The sequence below is a fragment of the Hirundo rustica genome, chromosome 4 (assembly GCF_015227805.2).
Source record: "Hirundo rustica isolate bHirRus1 chromosome 4, bHirRus1.pri.v3, whole genome shotgun sequence".
NCBI classification, from domain to species: Eukaryota; Metazoa; Chordata; class Aves; order Passeriformes; family Hirundinidae; genus Hirundo; species Hirundo rustica.
The window spans coordinates 53,320,494-53,344,396 of record NC_053453.1 but is presented as its reverse complement, the minus strand read 5'-3'; the positions used below and the strand labels follow the sequence as shown (position 1 = coordinate 53,344,396).

At 47.4% G+C, this 23,903-nt stretch overlaps 1 protein-coding gene across 1 annotated transcript; it reads right to left on the bottom strand.

The window, feature by feature from the left end:
* Nucleotides 1–366: 366 nt before the first annotated feature.
* CSNK1E (casein kinase 1 epsilon) lies at nt 367–23,903 on the bottom strand. The gene is made up of 11 exons (XM_040061646.2): nt 23,701–23,903; nt 19,571–19,658; nt 13,222–13,332; nt 12,909–13,057; nt 11,999–12,227; nt 5,463–5,633; nt 3,807–3,955; nt 3,123–3,315; nt 2,878–3,017; nt 2,430–2,495; nt 367–1,900 (listed from the first exon to the last, which is right to left on the bottom strand). Exons 2-10 carry the CDS (start codon nt 19,644–19,646, stop codon nt 2,463–2,465), a joined length of 1,251 nt encoding a protein of 416 aa, XP_039917580.1. The 5' UTR covers nt 19,647–19,658; nt 23,701–23,903; the 3' UTR covers nt 367–1,900; nt 2,430–2,462.

The window sequence follows — 23,903 nt, the reverse complement described above, 5'->3', positions numbered from 1 at the left end:
AACACAAAATCCAGGTCCACCTCTGTCAAAGTCAGCACACACCCAAAGCCAACAGCATGGAAAGGCCCATCCCTCTCTCATCCTCAAGGCCAGATGCATGAGATGCCAGAGGCTCAGATCCAGGAACCAAGAGATCATGAATCAGATTTCACATAACTCTCGCCTGTTCCAAGGCTGCAGCCGCAGAGATCAACTCAGGTTTATTAATAGGTGCTCCAGTCCTGTGCTTCTTTTTCCAGTAATTCTAATCGAACTTGTTCCTGGAATTCAGAAACAGGTTCAGCCACAAGACCATGCATCCTGTGTGTAAGATGTGACTCCCAGCAAAGATGCCAGGGTCACTAAAGGAAGAAATTACAGATGCTGGCGTCACTTTATCATTTTCTACTTTATTACTTCAAATTAACAACCACGATAAAGCTCAAAAAAGTCCAATATTTACACAGGAAAAAAGTACAAAATCCCCCCCAAAGTTCTTCAGGTTTTTTTTTGTTTTTTTTAAATTACAAAGTAATAAAAAGTTTTGCTCTTTAATTTAAAAAAAAGAGAGAGACAGTAAGAGGGGTAAATAAATTAGGAAAAAAACAGGGAGGAAAAATAAAGTGTTAAATAGAAAGGGTAAAAACAAACAAAACAAAGACTAACCCCACCCTCCCCGCCCTGCCAACAACCCATCGGCTCCACACTACAGTGACAGTGTGTCTGCTACAGGCCATAGGTCGCAGTGGTGATCATTTGTGTTTCAAAGCCCCAAGTACCACAAAGCAGCTTGAGTATTCCTAAATTATATTTAAAAACAACTAAAGTGGGGGGGAAAAGAGGGGGGAGACAGGTGGGAGAGGGCAGGAGGGGATTGTGCATGTATTGGTGGATCTTACTTGGGGTTGCATGAGGAAAGGAGAGAGCAAGAACCATCGCTCTGAAAGAACACCAAACTCCAGTTTCTGTGTGCCTCTCTCTTCTCCTCAAGTCCCAAACTCTCTCCGCAGGAATTAAAACAAGTTTTAATTAAAAAATAAAAATAGAAAAACACGCACAGCCAGACAAAAAAAAAAAAAAAAAAAAAAGACCCCGCTGCAGGGATGAGAAGCATATTTCTCCCTGTATGTCAGCTCCAACAATCCCATCCTCCATGGGACTAGGTGCCTCTCCAAAGAGATCCCTCGGCATGTGAGGACCACTTGGATCAGGGAAGGCTGGCACTTCTCCCAACAGCCAAAAAAGAAACCGCAGAGAAGCCACCCAAGGAAAGGAAGCCCGAGTCAATGATTAGGCTGTTGCCACAATTCCCCTCACAGCTTAAAATGTGTTTAATGCTTGAGAAAATAAATTCTGTCATAATAATAAAAATCAGACTTCTACCATCAAGTGTGGCTAGAATCTGATTCCCTCCTGGCCCACAAGGCTCCTGAAAAGAACAAAAGCAAAAAAAAAGACTAAAAAAATACCTCACCCACCCACCACCAACCCCTGCTCTCAGAAAAAAAAAAAGGAGAGCAAAGCTTAAATTTATACGGCTAGAAACCATATGATTTGAAAACAATATTAAAAAAAAATAAAGCAAGAGAAGATATCCAAGAAGAAGAAAAAAGAGAGAAATCAAAACCAGGAGCAGAGTCAGGAGAGGGAACTGAGGATAGCCAGTGGGGGCAGCGGTAGGGGCTGGGGGGCAGCGCAGGTGTTCCCACATGGCTCCCACGTGTGACAGCTCCTCGGAGACGCTCACGCCGGGGACCGGTGGCCCTCTGGAAACAGCTCACACCAGCGCGGGGACACAGCTCGACTCCTCATCATTGGCAAAAAGAAATTCTGTTGGGTTTTTTTGTGGCTTTTATTTTTTTTAGGTTTTTGTTTGTTTTTTGGGTTTTTTGTTTTTTAAAAGAAAAATACAGTGAAGACACTAAAAAGAGAATTCAAAAGAGAGAAAAAGGCAAGAGATGTTAGGAGTAAAGGCTCTTCCCAGCACTTCCATTGCCAGCTGGAGTCTAACAAATTAAATCATCCCTTCTACATTCCTGCCTCCCCTCAGAGTTACCTTGCCCAGCTACTGTCATTTCCTCTACAAGAGGCACTCAGTAGCTGTATAAAGTCTTGCATGCTTGATTACCTGCACCCTCCACCCCAACACTGTCACACTGCCAAAACAGCAATCATGAGAAACTAATGAAATGACTCCCCAGCCCAGCACCTTCTCCACCCTTCCCATCCTCCTGGAGAAATGGAAGCTACCTTTACATTTTAGACAATCTGTCCCTTCAAGAATTTGGCAGCCAACCTTACTCTTCCCTCTGAAGCCAAAAAACATCTCAAAGTAAGGTGAAAGGAAAGGAAATATAACCATCTCCCACAACAACATAAAGCCTTAAGGCTTTTTTTTTTTCCCCCGCAAATCCCTCCTCAGGGGTTCCCAGGCATGAGTACAGGCTCACCTAAGCAAACACTGGTCCAGTGGCAATTGCTCCTCACTTCCCAAGATGATCAAATGGCACACTTGTCTACAAAAGAAAAGGAAGAGATGCTAAGGGCTGGAGAGGAAGAAAAAAGAAAAAAAGGCACCAAAACAGAGTGGCTGCACTTTTCTCTCAGAACACTCTCCCTTCTCAAGAGTTTACTGCTCTGCTTCTCCAAACCACTGTGGTCTGGAAGACAACAAAATGAAGGCTTACTCAAAGAAAAGCAGAGAGCTAAAATGGCAGTACTGAGCATGGCCTCCAGAAAATATTCAACAGAAGAGCAAGGGTGTAAGATGGTACCATTCCCTTCACCATACCAGGAGCTTCCAGCTCATGTCAGCTCCAGCATATCAGACAAAAACTGCTCTGTAAACCTTCTCAGACGTCCAAGGCCAAGGCCAGGAACACTGCAGCAGGAACTCACCTGTGATGCTGAAATCCGTGACACTTCTTGCCGCCCTGTGAGGTCAGATGAGGAGACGTTGGCAGGAGCTCCTCGGTGTAACCTCATGCTGACCTTCCGCTCCCTGTCCACTCTTGAGATTGCTCTGGGGGACGTGTTGCCTGTTGGAGCAGAAAAACGTTGAGACAAGAATATCAGTCAATGGTTTTGGTTTCCAGCCAACAACAAGGGTAGCACCCTCCCCCAGCTCTCCTAAGCCCCCTCACCGGACTGCTGGATTCGGGAGGTGGGGGTGGAGGCCATGGGCTCAGTGACATTGCGAAGACGGTTGGCAGTGGCTCCAGCAGGTGGGCCAGGGGGCAGCGCTCGCGTGGCTGACCCTCGGAGTTGCCCCATCCTCTCCTCTCGCTCGTGCTCTCGCCGCTCCCGATCCATATCCTCAGGGTTCCGGGCTGCTCCCTGAGTAGAGAAACCCCCACGCCACACACGGCTGTCAGGCAGGAGACAGCAGCAGCCCCGGATGGAAAACACACGATGCTCCATCATGCCAAGGAAATGGAGCTCCATCCCCAAAACTCCCCCCACCATCTTCCACTGCACCAAGAAAGAACCTCATTCTCTTCTAAAATGAAACAAGTAAGAAAGCATATGAATTTACAGCTGTTATTACAATCGTGTCCCAGCTCCAAATACAGTTCTCTCCTGAAAAATTGCCTTTACCTACCTCTAGCTATAGATCTACTGACACACATGCTCCATCAGACACACTAATACAACAATAGCTATACCCCCTGTCAGTTATATACAACACAATTCTGCCTCTTTTTCACTCTACCTTTGCTCAAGCTGTTCACCAGGGCTAAGCACAGACAGCAGGCAGTTTTCAACCTTCCTCCCCCATCTCCAAGACACAAACCAACCCTGGTCCGGCCCTTTTGCCAAACACTCACAAATTTAAGCATGTTCCAGTCAAAGACGTAGTCATAGGAGAAGCCTTGGCGGTGGAAGAGGTTGCGGAAGAGTTGCCGCAGGTACGAGTAGTCAGGTTTATCATCAAACCTCAGTGAACGGCAGAAGTTGAGGTATGTTGAGAACTCAGCTGGAGAGAGCAGAGAACAGCTGATGGCTGTTGTTGGCCATCCAACCTCCCTGGTCCCACCATGGAGCCCCTGCAGCCTTTTGACAGTGGCTTGCTGGACCAGGACAGCACAAACAGAGCTGTGTAACAAAAACTGAGCCTGCTGGTGGCAGTGCTTTGGCCACCAAAAGGACCCCAGCTCTCCTTTTACCAGAGAAAATGTTATGCATCTCTTTCTGTCAGCTTCTCTAAGCAAGACCTAGCAAGTTACAGTGCCTGCTGAAGGACATTAAGAATACAGGCCTAAAGAAGAGCTGAAGATGAGCTTTGGGAAGTTTAACACAGAACAGAAGTCCTCCTACCTCAGTAGCCTGTCATAAGCAGTGGCCAGAAGTAGACAAGAAGAGAAAGAGTGGGGCAGGCACATCTGACACTTCCACCAACATTAGCCCAGAACATACTTTCAGCTCCAGGAACTTCCTGATCTGGATGTAGCTCCTAACTATTTAGTAATCCTCACAGGATCTCTCTTCCACATACTTGTCCCATCTCTCCTCAAACTCCTGTAAGATTTAAGTATCCACAACATCTTCTGGGAAGGAGTTCCACAGGTCTGCTACTGGCTGTGTGAAGAACCACATCCTTTTCTTTTGAAGCTGGCAGATACCAGCACTGTTTGTCTCTCAATACAAAAACTGGTGCCACCAAATAACCAGCTCCCATCCAAACTTCAGTAGGCATAGCCAAAGAGTAGACTTCTATCATCTCTCTACCCATCTCTTTTTCATTACTTGGACAGAAATCAACTCACTTCTGGTCACCCTTTTAACCCTTTCTTGGGCCTTTTCTCAGTTATACCACATCCTTTGTGAAACACTGGGATAGACCAGACCTACACAGTGCATGGAAGGTGCAAGTGGGCCAAGGGTTTATGCACGCTGTTTGGGCTTCATTCCTAGTAATTCCTAATGCTCTCTTTCCTCAGCAGCCACTGAGCACAAAGTTGATGTTTTCACAGAACAATTGACTGTAATTCCAACAGCCCATTGGTGAGTGGCACTGGTCAGCCGGAGCCTACTATTGTGCACACGTCATGAGGACCAAGACTTCTCTTATGTTCCCACATACATTACCTACATTTACCTACAAAGAACTGCATTTGCCACTTTATCGCCTGGTTATTCCTGGGACTCCTCATTAACCAGTAAAAATTCAGCATCATCAGCATACTGTCTCAGCTCAATGCCCACTCCCTCTATAAATGCTCACAAGGTCCTAAAGACGCCCCCTCTCAGCACTCCCATGCCCTTACTAACGTAGGGTTTGACTGTCCACAAAAACACATTTCCCTCTCCTGAACCCAAACTGTACCATGACCACTCTATTATATTTCTCATCACCGGTGTCAGCAGCACATCCTTATCTGGGGTACTGGCCACTGCCCTTTGGGATTCAAGATTACAGGGAGTTTCACCAGGTGAGCAAGCCAAGCAGCAGACAAGACAGCCATCAAGATGAGAGCACTTACAAGGGTACCCTTTGCAGAGCACCTCGATGGGCGTTGACATCTTTTTCTCGCTGATCCTCTCGTACTTTTGGCGCTTGGTGGCAGCCTTGAGGCCCTGCCAGGGCAGCGAGCCCAGGTTGAAATACATGAGCACATAACCCAGGCTCTCCAGGTCATCACGGCGACTTTGTTCTGTGAGAAGTTACAAAGGGGCAAGGAGTGAGCAGCAACCAAAACTGCTTTGGCAATCACATAGCTTTGGAAGTGAACACTGAACAGAACAAACACCTTTCTCTTTTCTCATAGATTTCTATAGATAGTCAAACTTGTAGAAGACATTCCAGAGCAAATTCCTGCGATGATGGTCATCATATTACAAGAGTTAAGGTGCTCCTCTCCCCATACAGCCCAACCCACTTCATAACTAATGACTCTGACTACCTCCTCACTAGGACAAGCCTTAATTCACACAAGAATTTCACATCTCAAGAACTGCTGCAGCAACCCTGCATACTTTGCTCTTCCCAGTCCCAGAGGAAGGGCACCTACACTTCCCCACCCAGAATGATTCTTCAATCCAGGGATTAGTCATGACAGAGGGAGTCACAGATAGACAAAGCTAAGAGAGTTAAGTCCAACACAGCCCTTTCATACACATCTAATTAAATTGCTGATAGCCTTTAAGCAGGGCAGAAACAAGGAACTAGGGACCCCTTTTAGGAGTAAACAACTTTGTTGATAGTTAGCTGATAGTCAAAGCCTTACATGTAATGTGTAAAGATGTCTTTCCAGCTTGGTGACATTTTTCAAACTGTGGAGAAAAGAGGCATACTTTGGAAAAAAAAAAAAAAAATCCCCCTCCAAATGGGGAATGACTGTGTAACTGGCATCATACCAACTCTACTCAGACCAAGGGTTGCCCTTAAGATGCCATTGGAAGAACCCATATTTAGACAAAACTTACTATGAAACAAAAGAAACTGGCTCACCAAAAAAAAAACAAACAAACAAACAAAAAAAAACCAAAAAAACCCCAACATTTCACATTGACCTTGTTCTCTGAAATAGCCAAGCCATTTTAAGTTTCAAGCTAGCTCAAGAAGGATTTGATGCAGAATCTCAACAACTGCAAATACTGCCTGGTTAACTCCTCCTAACTCCTCCAACATTTCTTGCAAATTCATCTATAAATCTTGGCAAGATTGTCTTGTTCTTGTTTCCCTCCCAAATAAAATAAACACTTTGGAGAAAGTACTTTACATCTCCAGAAGAACATGAACTGACAGAAAACAGGCAGGCAAAATATGGCTTAAGGGAGAGCACAGGGATAGAGGAAAGACTAAAGAGCTTCATCTATTAGATTAATTTACTACAGCACATTTTGCTGGATTCAGTGCCTCATCCTGGAAGATGCTGCAGATTATGTACTAGTCTGTGGACTGTCAGTGTCAGATGCATGCTACTACCTGCCCCATTCAAAGGCCAGTTGACCACTACAGTTATCCCTTTTTCTGTTAGCTGAGCTGAATCATGACAAAAGAGTAGCAAGTCACAGATACACATATCCACATGTAACAACACAGGCTGTGGGTCACAAGGCTCTTTATTCCTCACGAATCTCTCTCATAACCTCCTAGTTGTTTTGAAAAATGAGGGCTTGGCAAGTTAAAACTGTTGAGGGGAAAAAAAAAAGTACTGTGGTTGCAGAAGAAAAAGGCGGGGGGGGGGGGGGGAGCGGTTCCCATCATTCCAGAGAGAGAGAGAGATCATTTGGGCTAAAGCACATGTAACACCATAAAAATGCCACATTCCAAGATGGTAGAGGAGAGACCAGCCCTGCAGATTCCTAAAGAGTCATACTTCGAGCATGCAGAAATTTCAGCATTTTTTGACCTCACTCACTTACTGTCTCAAGTTGCCCACTTTAAAGGGGCTAATACTTCCTAATCTTATCAGGCCACTGCCAAAGATAATTACATGACTGTCTGGGAGATACTTAGATGCTATGACATGAGCAGAGAAAAGAAAGCCAGTTCTGCATTTAGCCTAGGGTTGGGATACATGTACTCTCAGAGGGCTGCGATTACTCACCATGCATATCAAATAAACAAAACTAAACAATATTGGCTAATGACCTACATCCTTAGACAGGAGCCATGTGGAAATGGAGTCAGAACACACACCCAGGGCTTGAAAGCACAGGAGACAAGGATAACCTCAGTCCTGCAGACTTGCCAGGCCTTGACTTATCTGTGCTGTAGCTTTAACACCTCTAGCTGTGGCTTCTTGACTAGAGAGTAGTGGTTCCCCTCAGAGGAGTAGGGAAAGGCAGGGCAGGAACCAGAGAAACCTACTGAACAAGCAAATCAGCCTTTCAGGAATAAATCAGGATGTTGTCTCCAAAATCCTGCTTGAACTCCAAACTGCTTAGGGCAGGCTGAATAACACACCTCCACTTGTGTGAAGCAGAGAACTTTGGAGCACAGCCACCAGTCCCATCCAGAACGGGATACATTCTGCAAACATACGACTGGGCACAGTCCTGGCACTTTAGGGAAGGCTAGAATGAGATTAGGGAGACTGAAGTCAGTGGGGGATGCTACGAGCCCTCACTGAAGGCAATGAGAGGGGTTAAAAACCAAGTTGGGAAGCCAGCTAGTATCCATTATGTGCATGTAAACACACCTTAACGTGTCCTAACACAGCAACATGATCAAGGAAAAACAACTGCAAACACAACACCTAATTATTAAAAAACTGAATGATAAGTGTTGGACTATGTTGCACTCCTCATGTTTAGCACCCCACATACACGTGGCCATTGCAGCCCACTTAAACAACTTCACTGAGACTCAAACCTGTGATGAGCCTGAGTTACCAACACGATGCATCACAGTTGTGCAGCTACCTCAAGACATTGTAGCAGTCTGTTACCTGTAACCCTCTGTACAAGATCCTAAATTAATTGTTGGAGAAGGGGAAAGGACAACAGTTCATACATCCTGATTCTTTGTTTCATCTTCAGTTACTATTACACATCTCCCAATATATAATTACCTTTTTTGCACGGCCTCATATGCCAACATCCTCAGGATACTAGATAACATTAAACAGTGAAGAGTTAGAAATAAAACTTGACCGAGGAAACATTATTTAGTGTTACTGCTTTCCACTTTTAGAAACCTGACAATCAGTGACTACCTCTCAGAGCATCCCTGGGCTGAAGGAGTAAAAAAAAACACACACAAAAAAACCCCACAACTCACTTTGGAGTTCGAAAAGAGAAAGAAAAATACAAGTGATGTGAATGCATCTGCTAAACAAGCCAGTCCAGAAGCAGGATTATAGTGATGACCTGTGATACCACACCACACTTCCTCTCTCCATTTTAACTCAGCTCCCCTACCATGGGTTTTTTTTTTGAAAGCTAATTTTATGAAAAATGTCTTTTTCATAAGACACTCATCCTTTCCTCCTTCCTTCCCAAAAGCCCTTCCAATATGAAATACAAGGTCGCCTCCCCACACAAACCAGCATGACCTCTCAAACCCAACCCACTCTGCAAGCAATCTCTTGCCAGTTCCCTCTCACCTCCAGCGTGGTTCCCAGCCAGCCCACACCTTCCCCTCCCAAAGCAGGGTCCTCAGAAGCCAAGTCAGGGGTGAGTGGCAGGACAAGACAAGATATGCTTGGACACAGACCAAAGACTGAGGACCTGGTTGTCTCGGACACAAAGTTCATGATAAAATGTGTTTCTTTGCAGCCTAAACTGTCTCCTGGTCCAAAGAGTGTTTTCCTCCACTCTGATCCTACCAAAGTGATGCTGCTCCCATGCAGAACTCCTTAGAAATCAGCTGTCTTCCCTGAAGCCAGCCCAGCTGCAGGCAGGCTTAACCAAGCAATGTTTTCCTGATTACATACTCAGATCTGATCTTGCACATGCTGGATTAGAGTTCCCCTTTCTCTCCCCACTGCATGGCAACAGCCTTTAAAAACACACAAGAATCTGGAATGGGTGATAGGGGGCAGGATGAGCAGGAGGACTTATGATCTACACAGCCTACACTCTTACCATCTAGGATACATTCATTTGGTAAGGCACTGCCCCCCGCTCACCCCCTGTCACCCAGACAGAGACCATCAGGCTTCTTCCAAGATTGTCTCCTGGGCAGCCTGGGCATCTATTTCAGACATTACAGGCTACAGTGGGTGCAAGGGACTCTCATCCCTAGAGCATGTGAAAATTGACTGGAATGCATGAACCAAAGCCAGCACAGTCCAATGACTCCCCCAACGGCAAGTCTCCAGCTGTGGAGCCCTCCCCAGTTTCACCTCCTACTTTTTTCCCCAGTCACTGGGAAAAAAAATGTGCTTCTTCCAGACATCAGAATGCCCAACCCTTAGCTTGCAAATTCAAATAAAGGCATTTATTCATTTGCTATTCCTGGCACACAAATACCCTGGCACCTGGTTCCTTCCCTCTCCCTGGACCACATTAATGTAACATTAAGACAGAGAATTTAGTCTCTGAAAAGTCAAAAAGTTCAGAGTGATGGTTCCCATGGCAATGTTGCTAACTCACAAATATCTCTGTCATATACCCTGTGGCAAGGTCTTGCGAAACAGGAACTCCAGCTGAAACCCAAACACTCCCACCCCCTTTCCTCCGGGCAAGTCATGTAACCTTTATGCCGTTCAGGGCAACTATTTGCAACGTGGAGATAATACACCTGTGACCTGTTGCGCAGAGTAACTCACACCCAGACTTTCCCAAAGCAAAGGGCATGGAGAGAGTGGCGGCTGCACTCAGACTGATGGCATATGCAATTTGCCCTTGGATTACTGTTTAGACGTTGTTGGTTCATCCTGACACGCAAGCCAAGCACCAGTAGTAAAGGGCTAAGTTGGGGTGGAATGAATAATGAAGTCGTTCAAAAGCCACACACCAGACATTTAGCCTCTCATGATCAGTTCAGGCAGAGCAGGCATACACAAAAGAATCGACAGACATAGTAGTGAGAATTATTTTGTGCGTGTCTCCTTGTGGCAGTTACCATGGCTGTGAAAATCTTGACTGAGAATTCAATAGAGTCAGTTATATATATGCAGGTCAAGCCAAAATACAGAAGGCCAACTCAGAAAGCTCTACGAGAACTATTTTTATAACACGGAAGAGTTCAGGAGATTATAGCCCACTCTCAGCACACAACACTCCCCATTTTGATATAAATAAAGTATTCTCCATCTAAAGTTATACAGTATTAAGCAAGGAAGACAGTGGGAAAAATTGCTTTATTTTTTGCAGGCCAAGTGTTGACTTCAGATATCTGAGAAATATCTGCAAGAGGGGAGAATGCAAGAAGAATGAGGATGTGAAATTCTGTGGAAGCTGTTAGTTTAAAAGGTTTGAGTACCTTGCTCTGATTTTCAGATTCCCAGGTTAGGTTATACACTTCAGAAGAAAGGCCTCCCAGAGATAGAAACAATCTGCAAGCACAGCAAATACTTCCCTGGGTCCAACAGGCAAGACAGCTTTGGTGTTTCTGCTCCTTGGAGTTACCAGTCAATAGCAGAACCAAGTCAGCCTGCTCCAAATGGACCCTATAGTAAATAAGGAAGCCTCGTACTGTGAACATAGTTTAGCTAAAATTTAGCAGAGAAAGAAAGTCAAATGCTGGAAAGAAGTTTTTGGGCAAAGAACAGAAGAGAAAATTCCAAGAGTTTTCAACTATGTTCCTCACAGCCACCAGGGGCTGACTCCCAGGACAAGAGTTTAGATTACTTCAGGAGGTTTAAGCACAGTGGGTATACCGCACAAGGTTTTTTACAAAACCCGGGATGATGGTCATCACCAGTGTAAGACCTGGATGGAGCACTCAGCGCTCTTTTCCAGCCTAGTTTTATTCCTTCAGTACTAACCACACACATTAAGGGCAGAACCTTACTCCCCTGCAGGTTCTCCTGGGTTTGGGCAGTTGACAGACACATTGGTATTCTGAAGGCCTGTGACAGCCAATCCTCAGTCACAAAACAGGGGTGTCCGGGCAGCTGGAAGCCTCCCCTCATTCCAGCTTCCTGTACATTTCCAGCACATCCCCATCCTCAGTGGTGGGTAACACCATACTGCAGTGGGCCTCTATCTTCCAGCTCTGACAGCTACAGAACAACCACTAACGAAGGCACTCAGGAGTCAAAAAGACAGGTTTCAACTGCATATATTTCTAAAGGCTCAGTGCCTGTGACTCCTTTACACATCTAATGAGCCTGCAAATATTGTGCAAAGGCAGATTTAGTAGGAGTAGTCGGGAAGGTCACAGCCTTGATGCTCAACAGGGCCTCCTGCACTAAGCAGCGCACAAACACAGATCAGGAGCTTCTGCCTTCAGGAGCCCCGAGTGCCACCGCAGCAGCAGAAGTAACATAGCATTTAAGTTATTTGCCCACCATCTCAAGGCAGGTCAGCAGCAGAGTCAGACAAAGGACCCAACCCCTTCCTTCTGGGGGCATACAACCACCCCTGGAAAGCCCCATCAAGAGGCAACAGCAAGCAGGCTCACCAATTCCCAGGTGGGTGTTGATAGAAGCATAACGGGCTGTGCCAGTCAGATTCTTGTTTTCCCGATAGGGGATATGCTGGTGAGTCCGGGCATCTCGGTACTTCTTGGCCAAACCAAAATCAATGATGTATACGAGGTTGCCCTTTTTGCCAAGGCCCATGAGGAAGTTGTCTGGCTTCACATCCCGATGGATGAAGTTTTTGGAATGAATGTACTCAATACGGCTGATCTGGAGGAGGAATAGACAAATAAATAAATAACGAGTGAGACAAGCAAGAAATAAACTTATTTTAACTGCTTCTGTTAAAAACAGTACCCTGTCCAAGACACTGGCCTGTCAGAGCAAGACAAGAACTCTTTGCATTGAATATCAGCGATGACAGCCAAGGAAAAGACACCTTCTTGAAGCTGCAGGATCTGGAAACGGAATTTATCCCTGCACACCAGCCCATTCCTCACTCTGAGAAGGAATTAACATTAACATCACAAGGAAGGATGGGAAGCAAGTCTATAGGGACTAAAACTTTGAGCTTCAGCATTGACATTGTCAGCTTTTGAACTTAGCTGGGCCGGGAAAGAAACAGGTCTGTCCAGAAGAGCTAAGGGTCTTAAACCCAGGACACAAGCAGTGGAATTAAGATAGGTGCCAATAATTCATCATGCAGTGCAACACTAACACGAGGTAAGCAGCAGGCAAAGGAAGGAGGGATGGAGATAAGGAAATGCCACCAGTGTCTAGGTTCCAGGGCCCCTAACTTCATCAAGAAATAGAAAGCTGGCAGCCACTTGTGCTAAATGAAGAAAGCCTGAGATACAGCAGTTCCCAAGCAGAGGGGATGGAAAAGGAGCGTGTGCAGGGGAAAAGGCATGGAAAAGGAGAGTAGGCACAAATGCTGCCGAGGAAACTTACCATCTGGTCTGCCAGCAGCAGAACTGTCTTGAGACTAAATTTGCGGGAACAGAAGTTGAAGAGATCTTCCAGGCTGGGCCCCAAGAGTTCCATCACCATCACATTGTAGTCCCCCTCTGCTCCACACCACTTAATGGAGGGGATACCCACTGGGGAAAGAAAAAGATTAAACCCAGGGAACAGAGAGAATAGATGCTGAATCCCCTGCTGAGAAGATCATGTGTAACACCGAATCATTTATTTTCTAAAGCCCTCCAGAGTAATTTCTTTCTCCAACCACGCCCCCAGTCCCATCCTTTCCTCCCCATCTCACCTCCTCCCTGCATCATCTTGTAGAACTTGCTTTCAATGTGGAGCTGGGGATGCTTGGTTTTGACACATTCCAGTTTGATGGCCACCTCTTCACCAGTTGCAATATTGGCTCCTGCATAGGAATGAGAGTGAAAAGAAGATTGCACAAGCTTCTACTGAAGTTAAACACTTTTAACAAGGCCTGTAAAGATGCCAAAACCTTAAGATTTGCTCTGAAATTTATCCTCTACAACAGAAATGAGATTCAGCCACTTCATACAGTTTCCAGCACTGTCACTTTTAAATTCAAGCCCAGAGAGAGATACATGAATAGGAAACCAGGTCTGATCCTGAAGTCCATCTGGAACAACAATCTTACACATGAACTGCCTTGTTATCTCAAAAAGTGCCAGACTTTGGAAGTCAATCTGCACATATCAACAGTATCTAAACCCAGTGGAAGTTGTAGCTTCCACTGATCATAAACCGAGCCCCTGAACCCAAGCAGCCCCTCAGGCAGTGATACGGAGTATCTCTTCCCTAGCAAGATTACTGGTTACCTCAGTTACATCATTTCAACACAGCCAATTAGTTCAGGAAGAGACATTACTAACATGCCAGCTCTCTCTGTTTTCTCCACAGCGCTGACCTGCTCAATACAGTCAATTTCTAAATCCCCAGCTTCTCCCTCTCCTGAGGGTTTTAATAATACCTTTATCTTTTGCCAACACAGAAGCATTTGCTATATCACAAATTAGAAGCATGGAGAAATAAGCAGAATCTGGTCCTGAATTAAGCTGCCTGGGTACCTCTGCTGAAGGTATTCCTAGGTACTTTGCAATGACACTAAACCACTACCCCACACACTTCTCTCTGAAAACAACTGAGCTGCCAGCTGGAAAAGCCAGCACTCTAGTCCCAAAGTGCACTGTCAAAGAAGGAACAGGCTGCTCTTTTTCTTGTACTAGCTGAAAGGATTCCAGATGTTTCACATCATCCTCAAATGGAAAGAAGGAATATCTGTACACAGGTCACGGGAATGACACTCAAGTCTTGCCTCTCTCCTCCCCAGCCATGCCTGCTTCACACACTCTTACAAGCCCTTTCTCATATCTGGAACTATTAGAAACTGTACTTAAACACAAAACAGAGAGCAGCCCTGATCATGAGCAGCTTATGGACACCATCATAAAATAAACTACTCTAGAACATGCATGCCAAACATGAGCTGGAGTCAAAGGTGATGTTTTGCAGATATCCCATAGCTAGTTTTGGTAGGTCTGGCTAATTTGGGTCTCCTGAACTCCGTGATAAGACTTTAAGAGTTCAGAAGGACAAGCTGCAGATAAATCTCTTCATTTATCCTCTTTCATACACTGCCTCCAGAGTCAGAGACCAAAGAAAAGAAGAAAACGTTCACACAACTGCATTGCTTCTCCTCATGGATCCTAAAGAGATCCATCTCCAGCTGAAGAGTTCTGGCTTGTACACAAAGTTAGCCAAGAGCTGCCTGCTAGCAAAAACACATGATCTAGATGCTGCAGTGCTGGGTTGAGACAGACAAGCTGCTAGGAATTTGTAAGAGAGCAACAAAAACGATCGGGGCCTAGAGGGATTGATTTACTAAGGAAGATTAAAAGAGCTAAATATGTAACATAGACAAGAGATACAACTAAGAAGGGTGGGGAGGAAGAATGGGACATGACAACAGTCTACAAATATTTGAAGGCTGTAAACACTAAGGAGGGAGAGGAATTATTTGGGGTGCTCTGAGGGACGGGAAGGAGGAGCAATGGGATTAATTTAATACAGATTTTAATGCAGGATCCAGGAGGAGGGAAAGGGAAAAAGCCATCCTCAGAGGTAGACACATTTGTCCAATGCTTTCTTTTGAAAAGATGCTGGCATTTTCCACTAAAAAAATGGTGGCCAGAAAAACAAGTCTATACATTCCTTTCACTCCACCACAGGACTCTTCTTAAAAGCACCAGGAAGAGCAAGGAGGAAAAGAGCAAGAAAAGGGTCTAGTATCTGTCCACCTTTTAAAATAGTGTTCAATCACTGGCCCTCATTCAGCATGGAAACACCCAGGACATCCAAAAAACATAAGAGCACTTCCTTCCCTACTCTCTTTCCCCTGCCTTTGTGAAGACTTTCCTCCAAATCCTCCGAAGCAGCACCTTTATGTGTTCCTCAGGGAGAATTTCTCCCTCTCCCAATACATTTTCTGACACAAAAGCAATGAGTCTCTCCAACTTTTTACAGCGTTAGCATTTCAAATGAACCCAATTCCCAGAACATGAATGGTGGAAACTCCTCTCCACATTACCCTGGGTGTTCAGAAACATGAAGATGCATCCACCTACTAGGTTGTCTGCAGGTAGGGAGTGTTATCTGTGGGCACATAAAGCTGGAAAAGGGAAAGCAGGGGCAGGCATCAAGAAGACTCAGATTCTTCAAAAATGTGATTGTGCAATTCAAATATTCAGATGGCCTTCAGCCGCACACTCTCCGTAGCCTAAATGCAGGTGTTACTTAGAGAAAGAAGAAACAACCCTGTAGCCTAAAAGAGCACAAGTAGACAGACAGAGTGGTTTGGGTTGGAAGGGACCTTAAAGATCACCTAGTTCCAACATCCCTGCCATGGGCAGGGACATCTTTTGCTAGATCAGGTTGCTCAGAGCCCCATCCAACCTGGCCCTGAACACTTCTAGGGATACGGCATCCACAACTTCTCTGGGGTATCTTTTCCAGTCTCTCACCACCCTCATAGCAAAGAATTTCTTCTAAATATCTAATCTAAATCTTTTTCAGTTTAAACTCATTCTCCTTGTCCTACCACTATGTGCCCTTGCAAAAAGTCTCTCCCAGTCTTTCTTGTAGGCTTCCTTCAGGGAGGGAAGGCTGGAACTAGGTCACCCCAAAGCCTTCTCTTCTCCAAGGCTGAACAATCCCAATTCTCTCAGCCTTTCCTCATAACAGAGGTGCTTCATCCCTCTAATCATTATCGTGGTCCTTCTCTGGTCCAATCTGACCTATTCTTTGCTGAGGGGGTCACTGTCTGAACTCTAGGCTTGCTCCCTCCCTAAACCTCACCACGTCTACAAGTGGCTCCCTGTACTATTTCTAGGCTAGAGATCCACCCAGACTGAGACCACTACTAGCAAGGAGGGAATTTAAGGGCAGGACTCTTTCTGATCCTTTGTTCCATGCTTTGACCACCATCTTTTTTAAAGCTACAAGGACAAAAGCAACAGTTCTGTGCTCTCTTTACAGACTGGAAAGCACCATGTTTCAGACAAATACAGCAGAGTCTGCTAGCTTCAGCCACTCAAGAGACTGAATGTAGGATGGGGGATAATTCCTAACATCCTCCCCCAGTCTCACTCTGCTGTGGGGGCTGCACAAATTCAACTCATTCATCACAAGCTCTTTGAAACGGGGCCCCAGGGACAGAGGATGTCACCGGCTGAACAGGATCTTTTCAGAGAGGAATCCTGACTGCATGTCTGATACAATAAACACCCCACACTCCCCACTGCCTGTGCCCATCTCCACAGCCTGACAAGGGAAGAATGGAGGGCTGGGAACAGATGGATGAAGGCAGATAGGGCGAGAGAGAGTTAACAAGCCAGGAAACAAAGGGAAGGCACTCCCCTCCCAGCAAGGGAGGAGCCTGCCACCAGGAACTGTCCCCAGCCAGCTCAGGTCCCAGCATGCTTTGTCTGCCCAGCTCCTCTCCACCACCAGTGTGCACCCCAGCCAAACGTTTCCTACACATCCAGCAACCCTGCCCTGCCTCTTGGCCAGCACCTCTGACAAAGAGGTCTGGCCTCTCACCTCCTGTGACCCAAAGGTCTCGGCAATTTCTCTGCAAACTGGGTTTTGCTCTTCTGAACGAGCATTTTTAGAGGTAAATGGGCTAGCCAAGGCCCATGGGCAGCCTGATCTCATCTCCCACCCCCTCAAACAAATGGGGGGAGAATATTCCACCTAGCACATCCATCCCTAAAAGTAGGGGATGGAAGGAATGTGCTTCAAGACCCAGCTAAGGATTAACACAGTCCAACCCATGTAGAAATCCCAGTTTCCTTCTGACAGACAAAAGAAACGAAAACAAAACCCAGAGAGGACAGCATGCAGCACCCACTGGTTACAGAGGATGTGAAGGTACTAACACCCTGAAAGAGAGAAGCTGAGGATAAACCATACAGCCCCTGCTAATCCTCTGAGACAGACAAGCCCTGCTCTGTGTCCACACCATTATTGAAGGAGAGAACTGTGAGGTGAACCCAGTGCAGGAGAGAAGTCCTCATGAATGAGTCCTGCTGTCTGCAGAGCAGGCCGTGAGAGCACAGCGTGAGCACAAGCGTCCTCCAGACGCACCACCACAGACACAGACTACATGCCCAATCCCTCCAGGCTGGGGAGTCACCCAGGCTCCATGAAGTCTCACTATCACTGCTTCAAAACATGCTTGCTTGCACCCCAAGGAACATCACAAGGGCTTTGATACTGCATTCAAGTAACTTGGTTGTGTTCACCACACCGGAGCACTGGGCTTCCTCTCTTTGGTGAGAGGCAAGGCAGGCACAACCCACTCACCAGGGGCTATTTCCCATACCTGCTTTGCACAGGTGGATGACCTGTTACATGGTACGCAGCAATACAGGATCAGGCCTTTCCCTTTAGTACCTCCTTTCCCCACATGTACCCCAGATGTTTTGCAGGATCCTGACAATTTATACTGTCCTAGAGAGGGTCAAGCCCTAGCTTAGTGGAAAAAGCTGTGTCCAAGCTATCACCACTGAATCCTAGCACTGTGGAATTAAAAGCACTGTCACCAAAGACACTAACTGGCTGGAGGGTCACAGAGGAGCGGCACACAGGAACAGGCTGCAGTAAAGGCAGCACACAGTGGAACTGGGATCCCAGATCCATTATTTATCATCTTTGTTCATGCTCTGGATAAAAGTGGCAACAAAGCCTGTTACTGATGATTCCCACAGGACGTTTAATCAAGAGGGGCTGCCAACACCAATCAAGAGAGGTTAATAAAGGAAGATGGAACTGGAGATAAAAAACAGAGGTTGAAAACAGACAGCAATTTACAGTCATGGGAAAAAGTAATCTGAACTAGAGGTATTCAACGAAAGGGACTTGGGGAGGGATGAGAAGATGCTGGAGATCCTAGAAGGGCTCTCCTACAATACAGGTGACAGTGTATTAGGGCCAATTCTGCAACCTGATAGTGTTGGTGATGGGGAAAGCCAAGGAGACCCAAAGCAGCCTATGCAGAGGCATCACATTACAGATCACTCAAGGGTAGTCCTCCACTGCCAGGCACTGGAAATGCCACACCTCAAATGCAGTGTTGCCTCCAAGCTGCTCAGCAGATGAAGAAACTAGGAAAAATTGAAGGACCAGCAAAACCGAGCAGTGGTGGATGTACTGGGAAGCAAAATACAACTCAACTGAACAAATTAACAGTCAAGGAACACATGACGACCACCTGCAAGTACCCAAAAGGTGCAGACACCAAAGCAGAGAACCTTCTACCAGCCTGAAGGACCACAGTGAACAGGTAGTGGTGAGAACCAGAGACAGGTAACATCAGCCCTCATGGAGGGATGGAGCAGGCTGCTGGGTAGTCTCGCCACTCTGGCCCTACAGGCTTTGAGCTGATAATAACATGAGCAAGTGAAGCACCAGGGAACATATCTACACATCAGCACACCGGCTTGTAAGAACTACCCAGGTGACCTGCTGTGGTAACAGGAAACCCAGCACCTCATGGGCTCTGTCCACTGAGCTTCCAGCTCAGGTCATTCCAGACATTAACTCTAAATCCCATTACAGATCTAACAGATCTGAACCCCAGGACTTCAACCAGGCCAGGCTCTCTGACCTGTTTTACACCTCCTAGTCTCAGACCTTTCTCTTACAGCTCCTGGACCACCTCTTCTGCTACCAGTCTTCCCAAAACTGTATTCCTTCTATCCTTGAAAGAAGAGATATGTCCTCCCTTCCACCACACACTCTGTGAACAGAGTTTATATGCACACACACCCAAGCTCAAGAAGAGGAAGTGAGAACGCTGGAATAGGGTGTATGACAAATATGCCCCAAACAATCCAAATCTAAATCAGTCTGATCAACCACCACCATGTCTCCAGTATGTGGTAAGACAAAGCTGAGCTCATACCCCTTTCTTTGCCATGAGAAAGCCAGCAGCCTCTAGCAGTATTCCATTAGTTTTTTCTCACCTCCAACCTTAAATGGTGCCCACAAATACCAACAGGCAAGAAAAATAACCCCAAAACAATGATGCAATTGAGAAAACCAACCTTGAGACAGACTCTGACACTCACCTAGGTAAATGTCTCCAAATGAACCACTGCCAATCTTTCTGCCCAGCCGGTATTTGTTTCCCACTCGAAGCTCCATGGTTCAGTCGTGCTGAGAAAAGAAGCACAGAGGGAGCAGCGTCAGAGCAGAAACAGGAAGTGAATCATGTAAGACTGCAGAAGAGACTTCCCCATTTCACCCAGAGGCTGAGTAGTTTTAAATCTTGAAATATTTCACTTTCTACACAGCTTCTATCACCTCTCCTGATCTCTTGAACTTCCAGAGACAGCATGAGCAAGAAACACCGCAGGAACAGAACACTCTGGAGCATGTTTTTCCCATGTTCCCATTATTAGAATGAAGCATGATTGAACCTCTTCACCATTTTGCTGAGAGACTTGGAAGGGGCTCAGGAAACCCCTTCTAAGAAGATTTCAGTGTGTGATCACACCACACCACTGTAAGGAGGTACAGCAGTGCAGTACCTGGCACTGGGACAGAAGTAGCCCTGTGAGACACCAGAAGGGTCAGGCTTAATAAACCTAGTGAGGAGCATTTCTCTGACCCAGCCCTACTCCAACACCTTGGTGGTGGTGAAGCACAGGACCCAAGGGCTGCGAGAGACAGACTGCCAGGCGCAAGCGACTTCATCGCTCTTAGGCAGGAGGCACAGGGGACAGGGAGAAGACATCTCACTGAACTGAACCCTGCCAGGCACACACTGACTGGGAACACCACTTGCTCATCTCCACACGCTTCTGCTGACAGGATCACCACCTCTTCTGGTCTATCTGAGCCTCTCCATCTTTCTTGCCTACCTAGGTGTGCCAGCTGTTTGTTTTCAGCAGCTCAGGTCTTTCCTCATCCCTTTATATGAGATGATTAGCTAACCCTTTGACCTGATATACCCCATCAACATGCCCAGGCTCAGCCTACTCACCTTCCACAGAAAACCAACCAGGTGGAAGGACCACAGCCACAGAGTTTGTTCTCTCTGCCAGCCTCCCCTTCTGCTGCAAACATCTTGGCCAAACACAGCTCCAGCAGCCAAGCACAGCTCCCCTCTTAACAGCCAGCCCCCCTTTCCCTTGCCTCTTCTATGACCACCAACTTATTCACATCTCTTCCCGAGACAGTCAATGTGTCTCCTTCTAGAGGGAGTCCTAATTTATGCAATGCCACATTATTAGAGTACAAAATGCAGACACAGAGCCTGTTGGGGGACAGGAAAGGTGAGGAATGATTCATGTTTTCACAAGTGGGTGCGAGGAAGTTTTCCTTGCTGGAGCATGGTGGGAAGGAAGCATCACTGAAGGAAAGAAGGGAGAAATGGCCTTGTGAGACAGATGTACAAAAAAATAATCCCAGCTACAGGATTCTGGGCATACTATAAACCCAGAGCTGCTTCTCCTGCCCCAGGAGATGGGATTACAGAAAGAATGGACAGGCTGCAGAGATGTACAGGGAAATAATCCTATCAAGGCATTCAGGGGACATTGTGAACCCTGAAAGCAGAGCTGCAGTCACCAGAAACCACACACAAAACACTCAGAGGTGGAGTCCGCTCACCTAGCATTTGGCTATGCATGTGGGTTTCTGTGCATCTAAAGTCTACAAATCCCTGTGGCTATTTCTGATTTTCTTACTACAAGGAATGTAGGCAGAGCCTTGGGAACCGAACCAGGAGGCAGGCATACCTGGGTGAGGGCACAGCAAACAGACATGATTTTTATCCACTGCCTGCTGTTCAGTATAACCACATTAACATACATCTGACTTGCTTACGCTCCTAGTCCAATAAACGATCAAAGGTGAGTGTCCCTGGGAACCCGTCACTCCACTGTCAAGAAGACGGCTCTCGATCCTCCTTCCTTCATGGCATGTTTACCCAGGCCTGTGAACCCCAAACACTTCCACTGGAGTCCAATTCCCAGCTGGGGCGTGCACAGCTGAGCACACGGCAGAGACCGGGCAAGAAGTCCCAGTGGGGCCTGCTCCACACCGGGACACAGCAGGTACTGTTCTGCAACACCACAGTCCCAAATCTAAATTGGGACCCATCCTTCTGGGACAGGCAGGAGCCAGGTTAAGAAGGGCTGCTCATACAACCAGGCAGCAGCCCATGTAGCTGATTAAGCAACAGGCTCCAACGGGGAATCTAAAAAATGCTCCAGGGTGCGGGAAGCAGGATAATGGAGTAAAAAAAAAAAATCATGGTCTCGCACAGCTGTCATTTTGCTTTATCTCCCCTCCCAAGACACACACATACACAAGTGTGAGTAGAAAACCTGGGCGGAGGATAGCCAGAGAGCGAGAGCCTGGATTCCTGGTAAGACAGCAGGACACACACATCCCACCCCCTCAACAACTGCTCCAGGAGTTCAAACATCTATCCCATTTGCTTCTGCTTCACACACACACTCCCACCACCATCTACAGCTTCCGTCCTTTATCTTCTGATCTTCAGGTCTACTGTTACAAGAAGAAAGAAAATTGCACCCATAAAATATATATTCTTATATGTGAAATTTGTATCACCCCACATGTATTATTTATACACGTAAAATTTAAAGAGCCATCCCTCCTTCCCACCCTCCCTCCCCCCACGGTCTTAAACCCCCCCATCCCTGTCACCCTTCCTGCACTCTACAGCCAAGGCATCATTCCCAGGGGCTGCAGGGCAATCATTTAGTTTTCCATAAGGGATTAACACACACACAACCTCGGTGTGAGAGTGTGCTCTGCATGAGCGTTTGCATACGTGAATATCCAATAGTACACAGCCTCAAAAAAAATAATACTATCCAGCCGCCAGCACTGCTTCCCCACACACACACCATTTTGCACCAGCCCCTTTTATATAATATAAAATACCCACATACAGGCACAAAGGCCATTATATAAACACACGATAAGAGTTGATATCACATTGCTGTGCCAGCAACGATGGTGATCAAAGACGACGGGGATCATCTTGGGGGGGGCGGGGGGAGGCGGGGGCACGAGGGGCTGGAGAACAGGAGGGACATCTCTGTCCCACCCGAGGGGGTCGAGAATGAGAAGATGCCCTGTCTAGCAAAAGCCGTATAAAACGGCTCCATAATGGAGGCTGCCGATCCCAGCACCGCTCCGGCTTTCAGCGGAAGTGTGGGGAGTGGGGGCTGCTTTACCCATAGACCATTAAGGCTTTAGATGGTTTTTTTTTTGGGGGGGGGGGGTGGGGCGGAGAGTGTTTGAAGGGAAAAAAGGATAAGGCTGGGCAAACAGTAAATTTAACTGGCATAAAAATGTTAAGGAAAAAAGAAAAAAATTATATTTTGATTGAAATGCGAATCTTCTCCAGACCCTTAGACACTTACGAAAAGGAGACCAGCAAATAAGATGGGGGGGAGAAAAGAAAGAGCACAGAGCATTTGAACTACATTTGAGGAAGAAATATCCACAACAGGAAAACAGGGAAGGGGGGGGACACACACAAAAAAATAATAAATATGTTCCTTACACCCCCACCCCCTACAGGCAAACACTACGCGAAGACAGCCGTACCCGAGCTGTTATTTTTCCGGGTAGGTAACAAAAAGCTGCCACCCCCGGGAACGGCGCTGAACTTCTCGTCCCCCCTACTCGCACCCGGCCGCGGCCATCGACCCCCGCCCCCATCGCCCCCCACAAGAGGAAACACCGACCCCACAGCCCCCCCCAAACGCAGACACCCCTTCTCCCCCGAAAGAAGCGGTGAGGGGGGCCGGGGAGGGAGGCCAGGAACATCGATGAACGGAAGGGGTGGGGGGGGGGGCTAAATCCCCCGGGGGGCTGCCCCCCGCCGGGACCCCCGCAGACCCCCGCCGAGAACATACGGCACCCCCCTCCTCGCCCGGCCCCGCCGGCAGCCGGGCAGGGCCCCGGCAGGCAGCGAAAGGTGAGAAGGGGGAACCCTCCCCTGAAAATGCGCCGGTGGCGGAGGGGGCGACCCCCTCGCCGTGCCCCCACAAAGGGGCTTTTGTCCCCCGCGCCCCCCCGGCCCGGCGCATCGCGCCCTGCCCTCCCCTCCCCCGCCCCCTCCCCCTCCCTCCGCGCACACAAAGAGCCGGAGGGGCCGCCTTTCCCCCGGGGTTTGCGCCCCAAGATGCGGGCGGGCGCCCCCCATACCCACCCTGACGGGAAGGGGGCCGTGTGGGGATGCTGCTCCGCCGGCTGTCAGGGGGCCAGGCGGCCGCGGCGAGAAGGATGACGGAGGATTGGGGAGGGCTGGTGGCGGCCGTGCCCGGCGCGTCCCTCCTTCGCTCGGCTCGGCGCGGCGCGGCGCTGCCTGCCGCCTCCCGCCCGCTCGCCGTCCCCTCCAGCCGGCGTATGCTC

Bases quoted from the DNA above. Each gene is read 5' to 3' on its own strand.
- CSNK1E (XM_040061646.2), bottom strand. From the start codon at position 19,646: ATGGAGCTTCGAGTGGGAAACAAATACCGGCTGGGCAGAAAGATTGGC. The intron at 13,333-19,570 runs GTGAGTGTCAGA...ATTCCTATGCAG, and splicing joins ATTTGGAGACATTTACCTAG to GAGCCAATATTGCAACTGGT. The intron at 3,018-3,122 runs GTGAGGGGGCTT...CTGCTCCAACAG, and splicing joins CTCCCGAATCCAGCAGTCCG to GCAACACGTCCCCCAGAGCA.